A 19399-nucleotide genomic window follows, 5' to 3' on the forward strand; every position below is an offset into this window, starting at 1 on the left:
GGATAATTTCCTCATTTTTTATTTCACTGATTTGTTTTTTTGTTTTGTTCAGTCTGCTGGTCAGTGTTTCAATGGAAATTCCTAATGCATAAATCCGTTTTTTTTTTTTTTTTTTTTTTTTTTTGTCTAATGTGAAATCCTGAGGCATACTACTAGGAATGAGAGTTCTGTTTGCTGTTCAAGTAGAGCACAAAGAAACATCTCAAAGGAGTAACTGATGGTAAATATCTGGTTACTCATTTTCATTATGTGTTAACTCTAGCTTTATAAAGATGGAAGTGTGGAACACTTAGGTAACAGGTTAGTACTTAACCCTGAAATTCTTCTATGGTGTAATTTTAACTTTGTATTGAATATTCTATAAAGGAGAATAAAGGAATGACCAAAACCATGCTGGTAATTGAAAAACCAGTTTGCCTCATCATAGCTTAGAACTCAGACTATAGAAGACCTGTTTTCTGGTTCTACCTGCCCTCTGTGGTAAACACGAATAAGTCAGTTACTTTGAGCTTTGTGTTTTCCTTCTGTAAAAACAGGAATGATGATACATATGACTGAGGATTTTTGTGAAGATCAAAGAAGACTGTGAAAGTGTATCGAATAGCAAAATGAGGTGCACTGATCTAGGTGACCCTTCCAGTACTGTTCTACTCAACATCTTATTATCTCAATTTAATTTAAAAGCTCTTCACTAATCATAGAAACAAAGCCTCATTTTTGTTCTTGTTTCAGATTACAAGTGAACACCTGAGTCAGCAGGACCTGGAATCCCAGATGAGAAAGCTTATCTACATGGACTCTGATCTTGTTGTCACCCCAATTATCGATAACCCAAAGGTGTGGAAAGATGCTCTGACAGATGAGGGCTGAGCTTTAGACTTCGCTGAGAGCCGAAATCCTGATGGTTTTTTTCATTCCAAATCTTCTTTGCTGTTCCTCATGTCTGCTTTTATGTCATTTGTGCCACAGTGTCTACATTTCTCATGCCCATCCTGTCTGCACCCTTCTCCTCTTCCTGCATTGTTTTCTGCTTCACTGAGTGGTGAGTTTCTTCCTCTCCTGCATCAGCTCTGCCTCCTCTCCATGCATGGGCTTCTAGACCTCAGACCTTAGTCCTTAGTCCCTTCGTTTCTTCATACATACTTGAGTGAATTTCTCCAAACACTCTTGTTGTGGATGTGTTATGAAAGCACATGTGAGTGAGGACTGCTCCCCTGGCTGGGGTGGGTAGGCAGGCACACAGAGACCATACCCTCTCACAGTGCTTGCACCACAGGCCAGATGGTGGAGAGACACTGGGAGGTTGGGGAGGCATGATTCACAGGTGCATTTCATATCCAGGGAGATTTTTGTGGCTTCATGTCATTTGGAATGTACTACTGTATTACTAGGGGATGATGAGTAGTCTCTTTAAGAAGAAGTAATTTCTCAGTTCCTCTGTACTACCTATTCTGTATTTTAATTTTCTTTTTTTAAATGTCTTTTTCTGTTTTAAATTATGCCCATTTTTACTCATCTCATTGGGGAACATTACTATAATTTAGAACAAATGGGTTTTTGGATGCATATTTACTAGATAGACAAAATTTTACAATAGATTACCCAGCTATTTTTCATAATGGAGCTAATTCTTTTTATGAGTTCAGATATCTGGCAGAGTAATTGTATATCATGCCAATTTAATGTGTAAACTGTCATTTACCCAGTGGATCTTCTAAGAACAGTTGGTAAGATCTTTTGACCATATTCTTTTCTGTTTCTTTTATGACCATACTTAATTGTTTTAAGGAAGCCTTATTAGAAATTTTTTTTAACTTCTAATTTTAGACCTACAGAGAAGGTTAAAAAATAGTAGAGTTCCTGTATGGTTTTTACCCAGCTTCTCTTAATGTTAGCATCTTATAGGACCATAGAATGGTTAGCAGAGTCAGGGCATTAACACTGGTACAGTGCAATTAACTAAATTACCAAATTTATTGGAATTTTACCAGTTGTACCACTGATGTCCTTTATCTGTTCTAGGGTTTCTTGTTACAGTTTGCTAGTAGGCCTCCTTTTTCTCCTACCAGCTATCCTTTTCTTTCATGGCCTTGTTGTAATTTTTCAGTCTTTTCTTGGCTTTCATGACCTTGACATTTTGAAGAGTACTGGTCAGGTATTCTGGGGAATGTCACTCAAGCTGGGTTTGCTAAGTGTTTCTTATGATTAGTATGTATGAGGTTATGCATTTTTGGCAAGAATACTACTAAGCTTTTTAAAAATGCTCTGTAGAGAGGTTTTGGAGAATTTAGATATAAATATCATAGTTGATCTTTTAAACTAAAAGTCTCAGGATGAAGGTACCCTGGCTGTTCCAAACTTAGGGATCCAACTACCTGTTTTTTTCCCCCACTTTCTTAAAAAAAAAAAAAAAAAAAAAAAAAAACAACAAAACAATTGTGTGCTTTCCTGTTCATGCCTTTTTACAGCTTCCTGAAGTGGTGTGTTTTCTAATTCAACTTGAGTGAAGTTCTTACCATTCTTTCTTTATTTATTTTTTAAAAATTTTTATTTATTTATGATAGAGAGAGAGAGAGAGAGAGAGAGAGAGAGAGAGAGACAGGCAGAGACACAGGCAGAGGGAGAAGCAGGCTCCATGCACCGGGAGCCCGACATGGGACTTGATCCCGGGTCTCCAGGATTGGGCCCTGGGCCAAAGGCAGGCGCTAAACCACTGTGCCACCCAGAGAACCCCCTTACCATTCTTTAAAACTTCAATCTCCTTCTAGCTCTTCTGTAAACCATGTTAGCCTCAAGTGCTTGCCACATTCAAATTTTTTAGAAAAATTTCTCTTTGTAAAATGTTCCATCTATAATTATATCCTGCCCATTTTGTATTGCTCAGTATTGGTGTTTTTGTTTTGCTGTTTAACACCTTTTGTTTTATCTTTCCAACCAGAGTATCAGCTCTCTGACCATTGGATTGTGTCTTATATCTTGGTATTCCCCCTTAGCACTTAGCATACTGCCTCACCCTCTCAGGTATCCAATAAGTATTTGGTAAATGACTAAATTTCTAACCTAGAGATTGGTTAAGGTTAAGAGTAAACCAGGATCCCTGGGTGGCGCAGCGGTTTGGCGCCTGCCTTTGGCTCAGGGCGCGATCCTGGAGACCCGGGATCGAATCCCACGTCGGGCTCCCGGTGCGTGGAGCCTGCTTCTCCCTCTGCCTGTGTCTCTGCCTCTCTCTCTCTCTCTCTGTGACTATCATAAATTAAAAAAAAAAAAAAGTAAACCAAGGTAAAGCGCTGCTGCTTCTTTTTTTTTTTTTTTTTTTTTTTAAGATTTTTATTTATTTGACAGAGAGCGTGAGAGCACAAGCAGGAGGAGCAGCAGGGAGAGGGAGAAGTAGGTTCCCTGCTGAGAAGACAGCCCATGGGGGGTGGGGGGCTTGATCCCAGGACTCTGGGATCATGGCCTGAGCTGAAGGCAGATGCTTAACCAACTAAACCACCCAGGTGCCCCTTTTTCAGGGGTGAAAAAGTGCTTCTTTTTCAATGACACTTTATTTTATTGCAGATATCACTTGAAATTATTTTTTAAAAATTTATTTATTTAAAGTAAACTCTACCCCCAGTGTGGGGTTTGAACTCATGACCCAGAGATCAAGAGTCTGCTTTACTGCCTGAGCCAGCCAGGTGCCCTGAAATGATTTTTATAAATTATTTTCTGTGTTTGTTTGTTTGTTTATTTATTTATTTAGAAAAAATTTTATTTATTTATTTGAGAGAGTGACAGAGCAAGCATGAACAAGGTGGTGGGGAGATGGGCAGAGGGAGAGGGAGAAGCAGACTCCCCTCTGAGCAGGAAGCTGATGCGGGGCTTGATCCCAGGACCCTGGGATCATGACCTGAGCTGAAGGCAGATGCTCAACCACCTGAGCCACCCAGGTGCCCCGAGTGTGTATTTTATTTTATTTTTTAATTTTAACTTTTTAAAACTTTTTTAAAAAAATTTATTTATGATAGAGAGAGAGAGAGAAAGAGAGAGAGAGGCAGAGACATAGGCAGAGGGAGAAGCAGGCTCCACGCACCGGGAGCCCGACGTGGGATTCGATCTCGGGTCTCCAGGATCGCGCCCCGGGCCAAAGGCAGGCACTAAACCACTGCGCCACCCAGGGATCCCTGTTTGTGTATTTTAATCTGAAGGGCAGTGTTTAATTCTTTTTAGTGACAAATTTTCAGTGATTTTTTTTTTTTTTTCTGTCCCAATGGATTTATAATCTGGAAATAGGAAATTTTATCAGGAGATCGGTATCTGTCTCAAAAGGTGTCTTAAAAGATTTTGTTGTTTTTTTCAACCACAGATAATGAAACAACCACCAATTAAATTTGATCCAAAGATACTGCATCTACCGGCACATTCAGGTAGGATTCTAGAAGCCTTGTCAAACACATAGACTCTTGGAAGGTACATACAAATAAGAAATTTAATAGCAAATGGAATATCTCACTTATTGAACAGCTGAGGTCCTGTTTTCTTGCAAATTGGCTATATCCTTGGGGAGGTGCTGTGCACAATATAAATGACCGGTAATCCATTTATGCCAGCCTTTCACCTTAGCTGCGCCTGGGCTGCCCTGTACCCTTAGGGGAGTGAAAGTTCCTGTAAAGCTGGATGGGCTCTTCTCTTGCCCTTCCCCCTTGTAGAGTCCATTGAATTTCCAACATTTATGGTGCTCCTATAGGTAAAGAGGGCTGGAGACCATAATGAAGAAATGAGATTCTACTCCAGGAGTGGGGCAGTTGACATTGGGGGTCAGATGGTTCTTTTGTGGGGATGGTGTGGGAATGGAGACACTTCAAGGATAATTGTTATGTTTCCTTTCGCCTAATGGGAAGTCGTATTTGGGACAAACAGAAATTGTTTTATGCCTTAAATTTTGATGTATTTTCTTTGATAAAATCTATTTTGTGCTGTTAAGCTAGATCCAGAAAAACTTTGTCATCGTAGCTAGACTATAATCTAGGATTTAAAATCAAATCAAAGTAAATTCAAAATAAAATATACTCAAATTTAAACAAACTGTGCCAAGTAGAACCACTATTCATGAAAACCTTAGAGGATTATTTATCTCAAAATAAACTTTCCGATTTTCCCTTTACTTTGAGTTATTTTAGGAAATTATTATTACAGCTTATTTTGTTTAAAGATAGAAATTAGATGAAACTGTTATTTTTGGATGGCATCTCATTGCCCAGTTTTTGTTTTCTATTTGTAGAGGGTTGAACTTGGACCTCCCACATGACTTCAGCTGCCACATTAACCTGTTACACTTAACAATAATTTCATTGGAACCTTTGAACAACTGCATGATTCTTGGCTTTTCCAATATCCTAAGGCTAGATAGCTTTATACAGTGGCTCTCTTGCTTTTTTGTAATATGATTTTATTTAGCTTGATATTTTGTTAGATTCTAGGTTGTAGGCTGATTCTCCTGTAGGCGTCTTTTTTGTGTATAGTATTCCATCACATAGAGAAAAAGTTTCCATGAATAGAAAAAGAGGAATCCAGAAGAGTAAGTAAAAGTAGTGTCATCTTTGGAGGACTTTTTGGTTTTGATGTTGTAAAGTTAGGATTTTCTTTGTCCTCCTCTCAGCTATTGAAATTCTCTGTTCTGTTTTATTTCTTTTGTAATGTTTTTGGCTTTTTTTTTTTTTTTTAACATGATACCCACTTTTAATATTTTCTTTCCTCTCCAGTAGATAAATTAGTATTTCTGAAAGACCAAGATTGGAATGAGTTTTTGCAGCAGGTGTGCTCACAGATTGATTCCACTGAGAAGAGCACGGGGGCCTCTCGAGCCAAGCTGAATCTCCTTTGCTATCTGTGTGTTTTGGCTGGACACCGGGAGGTGGCCACCCGGCTCCTTCATTCCCCACTGGTAGGAAGTTCAGTTGTAAAGTCTCATTTCGTGGTCCTTGCAGCATGCCTTTTGCACGTGACTCTTGTACTTCTGCTGAGATTAGAACATTAGTGCAAAAATACTAATTTGATGTAATTACCGTGGAAAAAAATGTATCAAGATAATAGGTTTACCAAAATTATTCTGTTTAATCCTTGTGTCCAAAAGCAGTTGAGTACACAGTGATTTTGAACTTATTTTGTTGTTTCCTCATAAAGGAGTCACATTTCAGTTGTAGACAGGTCAGATGTGTTAATCACTTTCTATGTCATTTCATGAATGAAATGTACATCTTATTGTTTTATTTTAGTTCCAATTGCTAATCCAGCACTTGCGAATAGCTCCAAACTGGGATATGTAAGTAACATTTATATTTTAATAAATTATTATTTGTTGAATAATTACAACATACATATTTATAAAACACATTATTCTGAATACTTCTATACTTAAATAATAATTACTCTGAGTCTGAGGCAATCAGGCAAGTCATAGGCATCCCAACTGTAAATTTAAAAAGATTTCAAAATAGGCCTTATAGTATTATTATGAATATAAGTCTAGGATTATATAAACTATATCTGGAAACTTTGTTACTGTGCTTCTTTTGAGTATTCTTGACCAAACAATCCCTGTCTTCTAGTTTTGCCTCCTATGTTTTCTCTTGCGATTACTTCTTTCCCTTAGGTGATACTTGAATAAAATAACATCCTTCTGATGTTATTTAAAATCTAATGGGATTATGCTGTGTAAATTCCTGATGGAAGGATGTGTACTTGCTTCTTATACAGGCAGTGTACCATGGTGAAAAGCACATTAGATGAAGTGTTAGAAGGCTCTGGGTGCCAGTGAGACCAGGCCAGAAGATTACTTCTTTTTGAGTCTCAGCTTCCTGGGGAGTCTGTGTAGGATGATAAAATTCAATGGATTTCTGATTCAGACATCTGCCTGCTGGGCAAATTGCCTTAAGTGCTGAGCCTCAGTTTCCTCAACTGTAAAATGGGAATGGTGTATCTACCTCATAGATGTTTGTTAATAAAATTTGAGCAAGATAAGTGTATCAAATACCTGCTTGGTGCCTGATTCTTACTGGTAGGTAGTATATGTTGGGCCAGGGAGATTATAGTGGTTGTACTTGGTATTATCAAGCCTGCTTATCTTGTATTATTGTTAGGGAAGCATATGGCAACATAAAGGTGAAAGGGTTTTTGTGAAATGTGGGAATGGCAATTATTCTTCACTGGCAACATTTGGGAGAAATGAGGTATTCACAAAATGCTCTTTTGAATAATTTTTGTTATAGATCTCCTAAGATATATAATTTTGTTATATATCTTCTTTACTTCCCCAAGATAAAACCTGGCATTGCAAATAGGGTTTTTAAGTAATTTTTGGGCATGTAAAACTTTGAGAAGTTTTATGGTGTGCTCAATAAAAAGAAAGCAACAAAACCTAACACTTCAGCTGGAATTTATATCCTTGAATGGGGTGCCCCCTGCTGACTTGTAAAAATAGATATTTTTAGATTAAAGTTTAACTGTAAAATAGCTTGTGTTTGAGGAAAATGATAAGTAATAAGGTAGACAAATCCTCTGCTTGGAACCTTCTTTTATTGTCTTCTCCATTCAAATACTATTTCTTCCAGTGAGGCCATCTCTGACCCAGGTCATATCATCTTAATAGCATGTAATGGTTCTCAATTTAGCTGGGGGATAGTCACTGTTGAAATTTTTGTTTCTTTTCCCCTTATATGTTTTTAACATGTACTTTAATTTTTTTTTTTTTTTTTTTAGTGGCAGAGGGGGAGGCAGAGGGAAAGGGAGAGGGAGAATCTTAAGCAGGCACTATGTTCAGTGTTGAGCCCGTTGTGAAGCTGGATCTCAACCCTGAGCTGAAATCAAGAATTGAACACTTACCCTACTGAGTCACCCAGGTGCCTCATATGTTATGTATTTTTTAATATCATTAACTGTCCAAAATTTTTTCAAGGTCTGTCTTCTGTACTATGAATGTCTGATTATTTAATTTACCTTGTTCCCTATTTTTGGATAATATTATAACATTGTAAAAATATGCTGATGAACATTTTTGCATTTAAGTCTTGGTTCCTGTTTTTTTCTTTCTCTCCTTAGGGCAGATTCATAGAATTAGAATGAATAAATACAGGCAATAGATAGTTTTGAGACTTCTGTTAAATTGCTAAAACATTCTTTAGAAACATTGTATTTTAACATACATTCTTGTTGGTGTTTATAAAAATGCCCTTTTGTTAGAACTTTAAATAGTGGATATTTATGAAATTTTGTATCTTTTGCCAATCAACTTTATTGAGATGTATAATCCACATGTAATGTGTAATATTTTATTAAGAAATTGTATTAACTGTGGGCATAAATGTAATATGAAATTGACCATTTTAGTAAGTGCACAATTCAGTGTTATCAAGTATATTCACAATGCTGTGCAACCATCACCACTCTGTTTCCAGAACTTTTTTATCATCCCAAACAGAAGCCATTACCCATTAAACTTTAGCTCCCCTCCCCCTTCCTCACAGTCCTGGTAACCTCTATTCTACTTTTTGTTTCTATGAATTTGCCCATTCTATACCTAATATAATTGGTATCATATGATATATGTCTTTTTGCACCTGGCTTAATTCACCTACTGTTTTCACACTTCAGCCATGTTGTAGCATGTATGAGAATGACATCCCTTTTTAAGATTGATTTAATATACCATAGATGTATATGCCACATTTTATCTTTTTATCTGTTGATGGATACTTGGATTGCTTCTAACTTTGGCTATGGCAAATAATGCTGCTGTGAACATTGGTGTACAAATATCTTTTTTTTTAAATTTATTTTTTATCGGTGTTCAATTTACCAACATACAGAATAACCCCCAGTGCCCGTCACCCATTCACTCCCACCCTCCGCCCTCCTCCCCTTCTACCACCCCTAGTTCGTTTCCCAGAGTTAGCAGTCTTTACGTTCTGTCTCCCTTTCTGATATTTCCCACACATTTCTTCTCCCTTCCCTTATATTCCCTTTCACTATTATTTATATTCCCCACATGAATGAGAACATACAATGTTTGTCCTTCTCTGACTGGCTTACTTCACAAAGCATAATACACTCCAGTTCCATCCATGTCAAAGCAAATGGTGGGTATTTGTCATTTCTAATGGCTGAGGAATATTCCATTGTATACATAGACCACATCTTCTTTATCCACTCATCTTTTGATGGACACCGAGGCTCCTTCCACAGTTTGGCTATTGTGGCCATTGCTGCTATAAACATTGGGGTGCAGGTGTCCCGGCGTTTCATTGCATCTGTATCTTTGGGTCGTAGGGCAGGTCTATTTTTAACTCTTTGAGGAACCTCCACACAGTTTTCCAGAGTGGCTGCACCAGTTCACATTCCCACCAACAGTGTAAGAGGGTTCCCATTTCTCTGCATCCTCTCCAACATTTGTGGTTTCCTGCCTTGTTAACTTTCACCATTCTCACTGGTGTCAGGTGGTATCTCATTGTGGTTTTGATTTGTATTTCCCTGATGGCAAGTGATGCAGAGCATTTTCTCATGTGCATGTTGGCCATGTCTATGTCTTCCTCTGTGAGATTTCTCTTCATGTCTTTTGCCCATTTCATGATTGGATTGTTTGTTTCTTTGGTGTTGAGTTTAAGAAGCTCTTTATAGATCTTGGAAACTAGCCCTTTATCTGATAGGTCATTTGCAAATATCTTCTCCCATTCTGTAGGTTGTCTTTGAGTTTTGTTGACTGTATCCTTTGCTGTGCAAAAGCTTCTTATCTTGATGAAGTCCCAATAGTTCATTTTTGCTTTTGTTTCTTTTGCCTTCGTGGATGTATCTTGCAAGAAGTTACTGTGGCCGAGTTCAAAAAGGGTGTTGCCTGTGTTCTCCTCTAGGATTTTGATGGAATCTTGTCTCACATTTAGATCTTTCATCCATTTTGAGTTTATCTTCGTGTATGGTGAAAGAGAGTGGTCTAGTTTCATTCTTCTGCACGTGGATGTCCAATTTTCCCAGCACCATTTATTGAAGAGGCTGTCTTTCTTCCAGTGGATAGTCTTTCCTCCTTTATCGAATATTAGTTGCCCATAAAGTTCAGGGTCCACTTCTGGGTTCTCTATTCTGTTCCACTGATCTATGTGTCTGTTTTTGTGCCAGTACCACACTGTCTTGATGACCACAGCCTTGTAGTACAACCTGAAATCTGGCATTGTGATGCCCCCAGATATGGTTTTCTTTTTTAAAATTCCACTGGCTATTCGGGGTCTTTTCTGATTCCACACAAATCTTAAAATAATTTGTTCTAACTTTCTGAAGAAAGTCCATGGTATTTTGATAGGGATTGCATTAAACGTGTAAATTGTCCTGGGTAACATTGACATTTTCACAATATTAATTCTGCCAATCCATGAGCATGGAATATTTTTCCATCTCTTTGTGTCTTCCTCAATTTCTTTCAGAAGTGTTCTATAGTTTTTAGGGTATAGATCCTTTACCTCTTTGGTTAGGTTTATTCCTAGGTATCTTATGCTTTTGGGTGCAATTGTAAATGGGATTGATTCCTTAATTTCTCTTTCTTCAGTCTCATTGTTAGTGTATAGAAATGCCACTGACTTCTGGGCATTGATTTTGTATCCTGCCACGCTACCGAGTTGCTGTATGAGTTCTAGCAATCTTGGGATGGAGGCTTTTGGGTTTTCTATGTAGAGTATCATGTCATCGGCGAAGAGGGAGAGTTTGACTTCTTCTTTGCCAATTTGAATGCCTTTAATGTCTTTTTGTTGTCTGATTGCTGAGGCTAGGACTTCCAGTACTATGTTGAATAGCAGTGGTGAGAGTGGACATCCCTGTCTTGTTCCTGATCTTAGGGGAAAGGCTCCCAGTGCTTCCCCATTGAGAATGATATTTGCTGTGGGCTTTTCATAGATGGCTTTTAAGATGTCGAGGAATGTTCCCTCTAACCCTACACTCTGAAGAGTTTTGATCAGGAATGGATGCTGTATTTTGTCAAATGCTTTCTCTGCATCTAATGAGAGGATCATATGGTTCTTGGTTTTTCTCTTGCTGATATGATGAATCACATTGATTGTTTTACGAGTGTTGAACCAGCCTTGTGTCCTGGGGATAAATCCTACTTGGTCATGGTGAATAATTTTCTTAATGTACTGTTGGATCCTATTGGCCAGTATCTTGTTGAGAATTTTTGCATCCATGTTTATCAGGGATATTGGTCTGTAATTCTCCTTTTTGGTGGGGTCTTTGTCTGGTTTTGGAATTAAGGTGATGCTGGCCTCCTAGAACGAATTTGGAAGTACTCCATCTCTTTCTATCTTTCCAAACAGCTTTAGGAGAATAGGTATGATTTCTTCTTTAAACGTTTGATAGAATTCCCCTGGGAAGCCATCTGGCCCTGGACTCTTGTGTCTTGGGAGGTTTTTGATGACTGCTTCAATTTCCTCCCTGGTTATTGGCCTGTTCAGGTTTCCTATTTCTTCCTGTTCCAGTTTTGGTAGTTTGTGGCTTTGCAGGAATGCGTCCATTTCTTCTAGATTGCCTAATTTATTGGCGTATAGCTGTTCATAATATGTTTTTAAAATCGTTTGTATTTCCTTGGTGTTGGTAGTGATCTCTCCTTTCTCATTCATGATTTTATTAATTTGAGTCTTCTCTCCCTTCTTTTTCATAAGGCTGGCTAATGGTTTATCTATCTTATTAATTCTTTCAAAGAACCAACTCTTGGTTTTATTAATCTGTTCCACAGTTCTTCTGGTCTCGATTTCGTTGAGTTCTGCTCGAATCTTTATTAACTCTCTTCTTCTGCTGGGTGTAGGATCTATTTGCCGTTTTTTCTCTAGCTCCTTTAGGTGTCAGGTTAGCTTTTGTATTTCAGTTCTTTCCAGTTTTTGAATTGATGCTTGTTGCGATGTATTTTCTCCCTCAGGACTGCTTTTGCTGCATCCCAAAGATTTTGAACGGTTGTATCTTTATTCTCATTAGTTTCCATGAATCTTTTTAATTCTTCCTTAATTTCCTGGTTGACCCTTTCATCTTTTAGCAGGATGGTCCTTCACCTCCACGTGTTTGAGGTCCTTCCAAACTTCTTGTTGTGATTTAGTTCTAATTTCAAGGCATTATGGTCTGAGAATATGCAGGGGACGATCCCAATCTTTTGGTATCGGTTCAGACCCGATTTGTGACCCAGTATGTGGTCTATTCTGGAGAAAGTTCCATGTGCGCTTGAGAAGAATGTGTATTCAGTTGAGTTTGGATGTAAAGTTCTGTAGATATTTGTGAAATCCATCTGGTCCAGTGTATCATTTAAAGCTCTCGTTTCTTTGGAGATGTTGTGCTTAGAAGACCTATCGAGTATAGAAAGAGCTAGATTGAAGTCACCAAGTATAAGTGTATTATTATCTAAGTATTTCTTCACTTTGGTTATTAATTGATTTATATATTTGGAAGCTCCCACATTCGGGGCATATATATTGAAGATTGTTAAGTCCTCTTGTTGGATAGATCCTTTAAGTATGATATAGTGTCCCTCTTCATCTCTCACTACAGTCTTCGGGGTAAATTTTAGTTTATCTGATATAAGGATGGCTACCCCTGCTTTCTTTTGAGGACCATTCGAATGGTAAATGGTTCTCCAACCTTTTATTTTCAGGCTGTAGGTGTCCTTCTGTCTAAAATGAGTCTCTTGTAGACAGCAAATAGATGGGTCCTGCTTTTTTATCCAGTCTGAAACCCTGAGCCTTTTGATGGGGTCATTAAGCCCGTTCACGTTCAGAGTTACTATTGAGAGATATGAGTTTAGTGTCATCATGATATCTATTCAGTCCTTGTTTTTGTGGATTCTTCCACTGAACTTCTTAAAGGGGAATTTTAAGAGTCCCCCTTAAAATTTCTTGCAGAGGTGGTTTGGAGGTCACATATCCTTTCAGTTCCTGCCTGTCTTGGAAACTCTTTATCTCTCCTTCCATTTTGAATGAGAGCCTTGCTGGATAAAGTATTCTTGGTTGCATGTTCTTCTCATTTAGGACCCTGAATATATCCTGCCAGACTTTCTGGCCTGCTAGGTCTCTGTGGAGAGGTCTGCTGTTATCCTAATACTCCTCCCCATAAAAGTCAGGGATTTCTTGTCTCTTGCTGATTTAAGGATCTTCTCTTTATCTTTGGAATTTGCAAGCTTCACTATTAAATGTTGAGGTGTTGAATGGTTTTTATTGATTTTAGGGGGGGATCTCTCTATGTCCTGGATCTGAATGCCTGTTTCCCTTCCCAGATTAGGAAAGTTTTCAGCTATGATTTGTTCAAATACATATTCTGGCCCTCTGTCCCTTTCGGTGCCCTCGGGAACCCCAATTAAACGTAGGTTTTTCTTCCTCGGGCTGTCGTTTATTTCCCTTAATCTATCTTCATGGTCTTTTAATTGTTTGTGTCTTTTTCCCTCAGTTTGCCTCTTTGCCATCAACTTGTCTTCTATGTCACTCAGTCGTTCTTCCACCTTGTTAACCCTCGTCGTTAGGACTTCTAGTTTGGATTGCATCTCATTCAATTGATTTTTAATTTCTGCCTGATTAGCTCTAAATTCTGCAGTCATGAAGTCTCTTGAGTCCTTTATGCTTTTTTCTAGAGCCACCAGTAGCTTTATAATAGTGCTTCTGAATTGGCTTTCCGACATTGAATTGTAATCCAGATTTTGTAACTCTGTGGGAGAGAGGACTGTTTCTGATTCTTTCTTTTGAGGTGAGGTTTTCCTTCTAGTCATTTTGCTTAGTGTAGAGTGGCCAAAAGCGAGTTGTATTGGGAAAAGGAGAAAAAGAAGGAAAGAAAAGAGAAAGAGAAAAAAGAAAAAAGGAAGAAAGAAAGAAAAAAGAGAAAAAGTAAAAGAAAGAAAAAAAAAACGTGGGGAAGGAAACAAATCAAAAAGCAAAGCAAAACGAAACAAAACAAAACAAAAAACAAAACAAAACAAAAACCACGGGAGTATCCTCTGATTCTGTATACTAGAAGTCCCTTGACTTCCCTGGAACTCGTCCGTCTAGCTGGTCTTCTGGGGGAGGGGCCTGTTGTGCTGATTTTCAGGTGTTAGCACTTGGGGGAGCTGCTGTGCCCCTGCCTGGTGCAGGACTCAGGGGGGTTGTTTACCCCGTGAGGCCCCAGGAGGAACAACCGCAGTGGCGGGGCCAGCTCTGGTGCCCTGGAGTCAGCTCCCGCAGTAGCTCGAGAGCTCTCGGTCTGCAGGGCCTGGAGGCTCTGGGGCGGGGCCGCTGATCTGCTCAGCTTTGGGCAGAAGAGTCTTTGCTGTCCTGGGCCCTCCCGGCCTCTGCCTGTCACGGGGGAGGCCGGATCCTGGGCTGTGTCCCGGTGCCTACACTGTTGGATTGGCGCTCCCGCCCCGCAGCCCCCTCCGCGGAGCCGCCCCCGAGCCCCCCTGAGCTGCTCCCGCCCCGCAGCCCCCTCTGCGGAGCCTCCCCCGAGCCCCCCCCAGCTGCTCCCGCCCCGCAGCCCCCTCTGCGGAGCCTCCCCCGAGCCCCCCCCGAGCTGCTCCCGCCCCGCAGCCCCCTCCGCGGAGCCTCCCCCGAGCCCCCCCGAGCTTCTCCCGCCCCGCAGCCCCCTCCGCGGAGCCGCCCCCGAGCCCCCCGAGCTGCTCCCGCCCCGCAGCCCCCTCCGGGGAGCCGCCCCGAGCCCCCCGAGCTGCTCCCGCCCCGCAGCCCCCTCCGCGGAGCCGCCCCCGAGCCCCCCCCGCCCGCAGCCCCCTCCGCGGAGCCTCCCCCGAGCCCCCCCGAGCTTCTCCCGCCCCGCAGCCCCCTCTGCGGAGCCTCCCCCGAGCCCCCCCCGAGCTGCTCCCGCCCCGCAGCCCCCTCCGCGGAGCCGCCCCCGAGCCCCCTGAGCTGCTCCCGCCCCGCAGCCCCCTCCGCGGAGCCTGCCCCGAGCCCCCCCGAGCTTCTCCCGCCCCGCAGCCCCCTCTGCGGAGCCTCCCCCGAGCCCCCCGAGCTGCTCCGGGTCCCGCCGTGCGCGCTGCAGCCCTTAGGGAGCTCGGCGCACTCTCCCGGGGCGCAGGTGTCTGTTAGTGTCCCCGGGAGCCCGAGGGCATCCCCGCCCTCCTGGGTCCTGCTCCACCTCCCCGCGAGCCCCTTTCCGCCGGGAAGGTCGGTGCAGCTCCTGCTCCTCCGGGACGGGGCTCTCCTGTCCTGGGGACACTCGCCCCGGCCTCAGCCCGGCTCCTCGCGGGGCCCCTCCCCCTTGGAGGCCTTTTGTTTCTTTATTTCTTTTTTCCCGTCTTCCTACCTTGATAGAAGCGCGAACTCTTCTCACTGTAGCATTCCAGCTGGTCTCTCTTTAAATCTCAGGCCGAATTCATAGATTTTCAGGATAATTTGAAGGTTGTCTAGGTAATTTGGTGGAGACAGGTGATTTGGGGACCCTACTCTTCCGCCGTCTTGCCCCTCCCCCCGGTGTACAAATATCTGTTCCAAGTCCCTGCTATCAGTTATTTTGGGTATATTCTAGGAGTGGAATTGTTGAATGTTTAGTAATTCTACCTTTTCATTTACTGAGGAGACATCATATTGTTTTCCACAGAGGCTGGACTATTTTACTTTCCCTCTAGCAGAGCATAAAGGTTCCAATGTCTCCACATCCTCTTTATCATTTTTTTAAATAGTAGCTCTTCTCATGGGTGTGAAACTGTGTATCATTGTGATTTTGATTTACTAGTCATTTCACCAATAACTAGTAATGTTGAGCATCTTTTTATGTACTTATTGGCTATTTGTTTACCTTTGGAGAAATGTCCATTCATGTCCTTTGCCTATTTTCTATTTTCTAATTGGGTTATTTTATGTTGTTGATTTGGAAAAGGTTAATATCCAGGAGATATATATATATATATATATATATATATATATATATATATATATATATATATATATATATATATATAAATAAAAATAACTCTTATCAGATTGTATGATTTACAAATATTTTCTCCCATTCTGTGGGTTGCCTTTTCACTCTTGATAGTATCCTTTGAAACTCAGATTTTCCTTTTTTTTTTTCCTTGGTCTGTGCTTTTAATGTTCTATGCAAGAAATCATTGCAAAATTCAATATCTTAAAGCTTTTCATCTCTTCTAAGAGTTTTACAGTTTTATATTTAGGCTTTTGATCCATTTTGAGTTAATTTTTGCATGTAGTGTTAGGTTAGGGTCTAACTCCATTCTTTTGCTTGTGCATATATGCAGTTTTCCTAGCACTGTTTGTTGAAAAGGCTGTTCTTTCCCCATTGAATGGTATTGGCAACCTTGTTGATAATCTTATGATCAGATATGTGAGGGTTAATTTTGGGGCTATCTGTTCTATTCCATTAGTTTAAATATCAGTTTTGATGCCAGTACCACAATGTCTTGATTACCACAGCTTTGTAGTAGTTGAGTTTTACAATCAGAAAGTATGAGACCTCCAACTTGTTTCTCTTCCTCAAGATTATTTTGCCTATTTGGGGGTCCCTTGGGATTCATATAAATTTTAGGAGGGACTTTGCTAATTTTTGGTATAAGTTTGACACTTGAGTAAGGTAAAGTGTTCATCAATTTTTTAAATACAGTGTCTCCACTTGTAAATTCTTTATTTCACCTCTTGGTTGATTTGACTTCGTTTTTTTTCAGTAGTTTTCCTTTTTCTTTTTTTAATTAAAGATCTCTTGGAGGCTCTGCTTCTGTAGTTGTTGCCTCCTCCAGGCTTTCTCTCAGGCTTTAGGGCTCAGGCTTAGGAGGCCGAGTGAGACCTTCTAGGGTCCTCAGGCTGGCTCACCCTGTGCCATGCTTCGGAGTTTGCATACTTTCGTCGTGTCAGCACAGCTCTGGAAGACTTGGAGCCAACTGTCTTTTTCTTCTTCATTTTAAAGATTTTATTTATTTATTCATGTGACACAGAGAGAGAGAGAGAGAGGCAGAGACACAGGCAGAGGGAGAAGCAGGCTCCCTGCAGGAAGCCCTACACGGGACTCGATCCTGGGACTCCAGGATCATGCCCTGGGCCGAAGGCTGGGGCTAAACCGCTGAGCCACCCAGGCTGCCCTTTTTTTCTTCTTTATATGTGACTGGTTTGAGTTTTGCTTTTCAGTGTCTGGATTTTTCTTTTTATCCTCAGCCTGTGAAATTTTACTGTAACGTGCGTAGGTATTTTTTTTTTTTTTTTTTTTTTTACTAATTTGCTTTGGAAAATTAAGTCTGTGAAGTGCTACAGGCTTTCTTTAGCTTCCTTATTTCCTGAGGATCTCTTCCTCAGTGTTTCATCCTTTTTCTGAAAGTCCTATAGAATGGGCATGGGATTTCCTATTTCTCTCTTTTCTAAACATTTATTAGTTAGAGAGCAAGTGAGCAGTAGGGGCAGAGAGAGAAGCAGAGAGAATCTCAAGTAGACTATGCGCTGAGCATGGAGCCTGACGGAGGCTCAATCTCGTGACCCTGAGATCATGACCTGAGCAGAAACCAAGAGTCAGATGCTTAACCGAATGCACCATCGAGGTGCCTTTCCTGTCTCTTGACTTCATTTTCTTTTGCTTTCTCTCTTTTATTGAGATATAACTCACCTATCATAAAATTCACCTTTTCTTTTGGTTTGTATTAATAGTTTATTTTTTGAAGCCGTTTTAAGTTCACAGCAAAATTCAGAGGAAGGTACAGAGATTTCTCCTCTACTTCCCGCTCCCACACAGGCTAGCCTCCCCCATTATTGCCATCCCCTGCCAGAGCAGTATATTTATTACGACTGATAAACCTGCACTGGCACATTATAATCACCCAAAGTTCATAGTGCACACTACAATTCACTCCTGGTTTTATACATTCCATGGATTTAGACAAATCTATAATGACATATATAACCTTTATGGTATCATATAGAGTATTTTCAGTCCTCTAAAGATCTGTGCTCTGTCTTGTCATCCCTCTGACAATCACTGAACTTTTTACTTTCTCCATAGTTTCACCTTTTCCAGAATGCCTTACTTGGAACCCTACAATATTGGAATCCTGTGATATGTAGCCTCCTCAGATTGGCTTCTTTTACTTAGTAATATGTGTTTAAGGTTCCTCTCTCTCTCTTTTCATAGCTTGACAGCTCGTTTCTTTTTAGTGCCACATATCTGATTGTCTGCACGTATCACAGTTTTCACATACTGAAAGACACCCTGGTTGCTTCCAAGTTTAACATTTATGAATAAAAAAAAAAACAAAAAAGCCCGGAGGAGGCAACAACTACAGAAGCAGAACCTCCGAGAGATCTTTAATTAAAAAGAAAAGAAATAAATACCATGTGGACATATGTTTTCACCTCCTTTGGGTAAGTACCAAGGAGCGTGATTGCTGGATCGTGTGGAAAGAATATGTTTAGTTTTATAAGAAACTTCCAAATTGTCTTCCAAAGTGGCTGTGCTATTTTGTATTCACATCAATGATGAATGAGAGTTCCTGTTGCTTCATAGCCTTCCTAACATTTGGTGTTGTCAGTGTTTTGGATTTTGGCCATTCTTATTTGAGTATGGTAGTATATTGTTTTAATTTGCATTTCCCTGATGACATATGATGTGGAGTGTTTTCTTATATGTTTATTTGCCATCTGTTTATCTTTTTTTGCTGAGGTATCTGTTAAGATCTTTGGCTTCTTTTTTCATTGGATTATTTTCTTACTGTTGAGTTTTAAGAGGTCTTTGTGCGTTTTGAAAAACAGTTATATCTGGTATGCCTTTTGCAAATATTTTCTTCAGTCTGTGGCTTGTCTTCTCATTCTCTTGACATTATCTTTCACAGAATAACTTTTATTTCAAAGAATAGCTTATTAATTATTTCTTTCATGGATGTGCCTTTGGTGGTTGTATCTAAAAAGTCAGTGCCACACCCAAGGTTATGTGGGGTTTTTTTTTTTTTTTTTTCCCTATGTTACCTTCTACCAGTTTTAAACCTTGACATCTTACTCTTCAGTCTTTGATCTGTTTGGAATTTTTGTCAAATGAGTAAGAACTGTTTCTAGAGTTTTTTTTTTTATGTGGTTGTGTATTGATGCTAGCACCATTTGTTGAAAAGACCATCTTTGTATTGCCTTTGCTTTTTTTGTCAAAGATCCTTTGAGTATTTTTATGCAAATCTTTCTCTGTTTGGTTTCATTCACCTTTCTATTTATTCTTTTGTTAATAGCACAGTCTTGATTACTATAACTTTAGAGTGAGTCTTGAAGTCAGGTAGCATCAGTCCTCCAACTCTGTTCTTCTCCTTCAGTATTGTGTTGGCTATTCTGGATCTTTCGCCTCTCCATATAAACCTTAGAATCAGGGTGTCAATATCCATGAAATAAGTTGCTGGGATTTTTATTTGGAATTCCATTGAATCTCAAGATCATGTTGGGAAGAACTG

General features: G+C 40.2%; 1 protein-coding gene across 6 annotated transcripts in view; it reads left to right on the plus strand.

Moving 5' to 3' along the window:
• The window catches only part of ULK4 (unc-51 like kinase 4), a 591708-nt gene that overhangs the window by 32522 nt on the left and 539787 nt on the right, over positions 1–19399 (plus strand). For 5 of the 6 annotated variants that reach the window (XM_072793220.1, XM_072793224.1, XM_072793223.1 and 2 more), the window contains 4 exons: positions 733–837; positions 4346–4406; positions 5742–5923; positions 6255–6301. In XM_072793220.1, the coding sequence (XP_072649321.1) occupies positions 733–837; positions 4346–4406; positions 5742–5923; positions 6255–6301 (395 nt within the window). The remainder of the gene's footprint in view (positions 1–732; positions 838–4345; positions 4407–5741; positions 5924–6254; positions 6302–19399) is intronic. The other variant, XM_072793222.1, reaches the window with a different exon arrangement.

This window comes from Canis lupus, chromosome 22, assembly GCF_048164855.1.
Source record: "Canis lupus baileyi chromosome 22, mCanLup2.hap1, whole genome shotgun sequence".
NCBI classification, from domain to species: domain Eukaryota; kingdom Metazoa; phylum Chordata; class Mammalia; order Carnivora; family Canidae; genus Canis; species Canis lupus.